Source organism: Malurus melanocephalus, unplaced genomic scaffold (assembly GCF_030028575.1).
Source record: "Malurus melanocephalus ecotype Western Australia unplaced genomic scaffold, MMel_1.1 scaffold_212, whole genome shotgun sequence".
Taxonomy (NCBI): domain Eukaryota; kingdom Metazoa; phylum Chordata; class Aves; order Passeriformes; family Maluridae; genus Malurus; species Malurus melanocephalus.
Genome location: NW_026623444.1, coordinates 267,564 through 274,037, shown reverse-complemented (window position 1 = coordinate 274,037; position 6,474 = coordinate 267,564). Strand labels below are relative to the sequence as shown.

General features: G+C 43.4%; 1 protein-coding gene across 1 annotated transcript in view; it reads left to right on the top strand.

Annotated features, from left to right (window-relative positions):
• DSCAM (DS cell adhesion molecule) overlaps positions 1-5,653 on the top strand; it is a 368,029-nt gene extending 362,376 nt beyond the window's left edge. The window contains exon 33 of the mRNA XM_057373994.1: positions 5,073-5,653. Coding sequence (XP_057229977.1) covers positions 5,073-5,416 — 344 coding nt within the window. The 3' untranslated portion in view covers positions 5,417-5,653. The remainder of the gene's footprint in view (positions 1-5,072) is intronic.
• Positions 5,654-6,474: the final 821 nt, after the last annotated feature.

The window sequence follows — 6,474 nt, the reverse complement described above, 5'->3', positions numbered from 1 at the left end:
CCATGCAAGCTCTCTGGCATTTGAAAGAGGAATGAGGTAAATCTTTTGGGAGAAAGGAGTGCTTCTCAGCTTGGTTTACTTTTGCAGACAAGACAGCTATCTTGAATAAAATCCAAGAAAAATTCAGCAGTGATGTTTTTCCCTGCATCTAGCCTGTCAAATTCATCCCAACCCTTCCCACACCTGAAGCTGACCTCTGGAATAAGGCTAAAAATATCTATTGTATCACTTCTGCAAAGTGTTTTATGTCAGCTTCATTGTGCTGAAATAAGAGTAAATTATTTTTATTCAGTACTTCATTAACTCAGAAAATACTCCCTTTTTTGTGTTGCTTATGGTAAATATCACAGTAAGTGATTTTTAGCATTTGTTTACAAATCTTTATTTGAACTAACATTTCCTTAAATGTGCTMTACTAAATAATTCATTAGAGGGTTGGCCATTAAGAAAAAAACAAAACTGAGGTAGCTCTGGCTGAAATTGCCGCATTCAGATTTGACTGGRTGTTTATTATTTCTCTGCAAACTCAAGTTTTTTTATTCAGCAAATTCTTCTTTCTTAAAAATTGCAGAATCACTGAAGGGTCGGGGTGGGAAGGGACTTCTGAAGATCATCCAGTCCAAACCCCATTTTTAAAAATGCATCAGAAAAACTATAGTTTTAGAATGTCTTTTGTACTAATTAAGCCAAAATGCATGAATTATTAAACATGCTCATTTGCAGTGCTCATGCACTTGAAAGGTTTGCTTTCATTACTAATAAGGCACAAACACAGCTGAAAAGAGGTAATTAGAGCATCAAAGGCAATGAACCATCCTGAAACTTCATAATGCTTTGCCTGAAAATTCATTCAGCTGAATAGCAAGAAACCAAAAAAATGCCTACACTGTTGTGTCCAGAGGATAAGAACCAAAATCTTCCCAATCAACTCCACAGATACAGCAAGAAGCTCTTTTTCTGCTCAAAAATACCTTCAGAATTGATGCAGGAATGGCAGAGGTGAACCCCTGTGGTTACATTTCAAAGATTGTGTTTTCAAGTCAGAAACCCATTAGTTCCTCTAAATCAAAGGCTTTTTTTTTCATCCTGTGAGACCGTTTCAACCCTAGTACAGAAGAAAAAGTTCCACTCTCAAAAATTCTTCTTTCCCAGTGATGTTAATGATGTGCTGTGTTTTATAAGCAGTTGCAGGGAGAGATGCTCCTCACAGATAAGAAGGTGCACCGGGGCTTTTTATGACAGCAAAATRTGTACATGTTATCAAATAATGAGGGTTCTGCATAAGCCATGTCAGAGATTGTGCTTTGAGTACCCGGCTTTGGAGAGCGAGTTACACTCTGTGGTTTCTCATTACTGAAATCCTGTTGGAACTTTGCCCCCAGACATTTAGAAAATTGCAGTGAAATGACTGCATATTGTTTACACAGATTATTGACTATGCTTTCTTATGTAGATTTAAGGAGGGGGAAAAAAGGTCTTTTTTACATAGCCCGGAGCTCATAAATACACTTGAGAAATGTCTAGACAGCAGCTTGAAAACCAAGCTCCATCTCTGTAAGGTTCAGTGCTCATCTCTTTTGCAGTCCACTCACATCCGTGGCTCTCAAGGAGCAGCAAATGTGCCAAGGCACAGGAGCAGCTCGGCGAGGCATCCACGGGGAGCTGCCGATGAGCCACGCTCCAGCTGCTGCTCTGCACCACCTCCCTCCTGGAAAGTCAACCAAAAAGCAGAAAATGCTGTAGAAAGGGAGGAAAATGGCCTGGCTGGTGTTAACAAAGCAGTGGCGGTGTTGGGGTGACAGCACTTTTGGGAAAAGGCCGGTTCTTGTGGGAAATAGAAACATGGAGTGGAAGGGATGGCAGAGATCATCGAGTTCCAACCCTCCTGCTGTGGGCAGGGACATCTTCTACCGTCCCAAGTCCCATCCAGCCTGGCTTTGGACACTGCCAGGGACCCAGGGGCAGCCACAGCTTCTCTGGGCACCCTGTGCCAGGGCCTGCCCACCCTCCCAGGGAACAATTCCTGCCCAATATCCCATCTAACCCCACTCTTTGGCAGTGTGAAGCCATTTCCCCTTGTCCTGTCACCCCATGCCATTGTGAAAAAYCCCTCTTCAGCACTCTTGGAACCCTTTTAGGTACTGTAAGAGTCTCTGAGGTCTCCCTGGATCTTTCTCTTCTCCAGGCTGAATAACCCCAGCTCTCCCATCCTACCTCAACARCAGTGGTACTCCAGGACTGGGCTCAACATAAAAGATTACTCCTCTTCTGCTGGGGCTCAGAGACCCCTATTTAACATGGGAGTGGGAGAGAAACCCCCCTTTCTGGCCCCAGCAGGCTCTAAATGTGCCTGGCAAGGGGGTAGCCATAACTTTGGCTCAATTACTCACAACATTCTCACTCCTGTTATTGCCATCTCAGAGTTGGATTTTGCTGCCCGTCCTCTCTGAAGCTCCGACAGTGAAACCCCGCACCTGAGGCAGCCAAACCAAGCTCCCCAAAACCTTCACTGAGGGGCAGAGAAAGGTATGGGGAGAATCACACTCGCCCCTACACTGCTGTTCCTGTCCCACTGGGGAGGAGGGGGGCAGGAACAGGGCTCCTTCTCCAGGATGCTGCACATGACACAGCCACAGGGAGGATTCCTATCCTGGCTGTCTCCTCCCTGCACTGGGGATGTTCTTTGGAGCAAACCAACCCCACAACTGCATTTGGGAAGGATTTAGAATGCAGAAGCAGAACTTAKGTGATGAGGGCATTGGGGGCTGGGTGCTGAGGGGACAGGGAAGGTGTTGGACAGCCCAGGTGTACCCATGGACAGCTGTGCTCAGTGCCTGTGGATAAGTGCAGGGAGTTGGTGCTTCCCTTCTCCTGTGCCCATGTCCTGATGTCCTCCACCCCAGCAGCAGGAACACTGCTGTCTCAGCTGGAACAGGTCTGATGTGCACAATGTGCTTGGCAGGAAAGGTACTGCAGGAGAATCAGGCAAGCCAGCGAGTGAAACCAATTAAAGTTAACACAGCTCCTTTTTCAAGAGGCAATCAGTGTGATTATCATCACAAACCTCCCCCTCTCCTCCAACACTCACACGGTGAGTGTCAGCCTCATCTTGAGATACTCCCATCTTACTCCACGGGGGTACAACACTGTGAATCTGCGCTGGAGATGCATCCAGAATAAAACATATGGTGTTGCACGGTGCCTGGGGGATTTCTGTAGGAACAAACAGAGATTCTGGCCAAATGTAACTCCTCAGCAATTCTCTGACTGCAACCTGGATTTATGGACAGAGCAGGTGCTGTTGGTCTTTTAGGTAAGACTTGCAGTGCCTYGACTTACATGAGAAAGCACAGGACCTGCTTTATTTTAGGTCATTGGACAGCTTTTAGCTGGGCTAGAAAAAAAAACCAAATTGTTATACACTGTTCTATTATGAAGAACTGCCTTCCTGCTCTGCTGTTTATGCCACTGGCACAGGTCAGCCTTAATTTCTCGTGCTGTAAATAGCTCATGTGGAGCTACACAGGTGGTGTGGTGCCAAGTGTCTCCTGCTTTAAACATTCAGAATGCATCCCATCTGTAGATGAGACTCTGGTTTTGATATCAACCGTAAAAAAAAAAAAAAGAAGCTACACACCTGCAGAGATCTGTAAAGAAGGGAAAATGCTGTTTTGAATGCTCCTGTGCTGTTTTTTTTCACACATAGGTGAGGTTACACCACCAAATATTTTTAGAAGGGAATGTCRTTATGTGCCTGATTGCCTCTCATTTCCTTGAAGGAGATAAGCGTCATGAATGCCTAAGAGGCCCAGGAATTGGGCGAAATAATGAATAAGAGATTTTCTTGACAATACAGAGCAGAAGGGAGGATYGATGCATGAGTTTGGGTGCATTTTGTTACCACAAAACCAGTGGTCACAGTGGTAAAAAATTATGAGTGAATTAAACACAGTGATGATGGTTAACAGTGAAATTTTGTTATATAAGGACAAGAATGTTTCTGTCTTAAAGAAAGCTCTTTAAGACTACAGCCTTAACATTCTTGTATCTTGTATATTTTTATCAGTTTAGTCATTCTACTAAAGACTGAGKCTCGTTAATTGGAATTGTGAAGGTTTCCATTTAAAATAGAAAATAAGCAGAAATCTACTGAGCCTCCACATTTTCCAAGTTTTGACAAAGGAAAACCAAGACCTTKTCTTTTCAGATTTTGAGAAAAAGCTCCTGGTCTTTTCATTTTATCTTTTCCATGCTGTGACTGTGTGTAAAGCACATGACACTCCTCTGTGTGGTCATTCCATGGTGAAAACAAATATTAACATTGAATTCTGATGAATCTGACCAAAAGGAGTTTGTTGCATGGTTCTGTAAGATCATAACATAGTCAATGGCTAATAAATAACCTATCAACTCTAAATTCTCATCACAGGTCCTCCACTTTGGTGGCCAATCTGTTGCCTTGAGGCKGGTCTCAGAATTATGAGGCAGACATGGTTATGGGAATAAAAGGGTTTTACCTTGGTATTTTAATGGGATCTTTGGGCGCACAGCTTGTCAAAGGTGGAACATGCTCAGATGCACCCCACGTATAGCATGGATACAATTGTTATAGACCTCACAAATGAGCATATCTGTCTAGAATTTCCCAATAAAACACTTAATAAATAATGTCCCCCTATTCTAAAGAATCCTCCCCCAGMTGAGGCCAGAGCCCAGTTCACACGATGTGTTCCAGAGAGAAGGCTCCAACCAAGGTTGAAACATTGAGTTTTGAGACAGCYCAGGGCTSTCCGGCCTCCTMCTGRGGWTGTTTGGTCTCTCTGCCCAGCAGAACCCCARAACTGAGCTGGAATATCAGCCTACAGGAATTACAAGYRTGTAGGCAAAGGGTACCAGGARTACATAAAGGGKACARAAAATGTSTAAAAGGGTCYAYAAAATATATAAAAGGGCATATAAAAAGAAAAGGCAAAAATCATCAGGCATCAAAACCAGCTAGAGCTGCTCCCTCCAGGTGAGRTCACACAACACRTGACCCAAAATACTCACTTTTTCCCCTTTTTCYTTCCCAGGTGATCTCATGCATTTGCCACCCTACCTTAGGATGGACTTTTTATTGAACCGTGGTGCGCAGGGCACGAGCAGAGACCTGGGTTTGGGGCAAGCCTGCTTGGAGCCACAGAAAAGCCGAACCTTGAAGCGTCCCACCGTGCTGGAGCCGATCCCCATGGAGACATCCTCCACGAGAGATGTCCAGTCATGGCAACCTGGTGCTGTGGCAACGTTACCTCAGCGAGAAGGAGCTGAGCTAGGACAGGCTCAAGCAAAAATGAGCAGCTCCCAAGAATCCCTGCTGGACTCCCGGGGCCACTTGAAAGGAAACAATCCCTACGCAAAATCTTACACCCTGGTATAACGAAAAGAGCATGGCTGGACAGTGGCTGTAAATATTTACACTGAAAAAACAAACAAAAAAAATCCAATGAAAGCTACCTTTTTTTTATTGAATTCCAATATTTATAATTAAAGAAGAAGATTGCCAAAATATTTGACAAAAAAAAATAATATGAGCGACAGACAGTGCAAAGACTCTCTTGCTTTTTTTCTGTCTGAGTGTGAGCTTCATCTGACTGGACATCTGAATTTTTGGGTAAAAGAGTCCAGTTTTCTGATCTTCACAAGCGTTTGTGTTTTTACTGATTTTCTACGAAGTGCATGGAGACTTAACAAAAACATTCTTACTTGGAAGTTCCATCAGACAAGATTTAAAAGGGAAAAAAAAACAAAAAAAAAAAAAAAAGAAAATCACCCTCTTTGTGAATTCAACAGGAACATTGATTTGGAAAAACAAAAAGTCTTTTGTCATGTTTGCACTTTTTTTTTTAATTAGAAAATGGGTCCTTGATTGTTCTTTTTTTGTTGTTAATTAGGATGAGTGATGTCAGTGGAGTGAGGAGATTGATTTGGGTTTTTTTTTTWAATATTAATTTAATGAGACACTCTTTGCATTTTGTCTATGCGAAATAAAAGGGTCTTCTGCCTTTATTTGCGATGTCTGTTTCCATCACCTTTGGCTGTGGTTTCCCCTGAGTGTGATAATCCTGTCGGTGCCACCCTCTGAGCAATGTCTTCTTGTGCCTTGGGAAAAAAAGAAAAGGAAAGCAGGGGTCACACTTTTGGAAAAAAGATTGGGGTTCACTCACCTTTTTTTTTTCCTTCCATGGGGCAAAGAGCTGGGAGGGTGCAAGCCCTGAGTGCTCTGAACCAAACCCACCCAGGACTCTCAGCAKTTGGTTCATCTCACACCAGGAGGCTTTGGTTCAGCTTCAGCGTGTTTTGGATCAGAAGAAATGCGTTGACGTTACTTTACTTGCTCCTTAGGAGTGGATCTTTAGTTCGTTTGGGAGCAACTTTTACGGAAATTCGTTGCTTGCGTAAGGACTGGGGGTGAAAAAAACACAACTTTTTTCCATA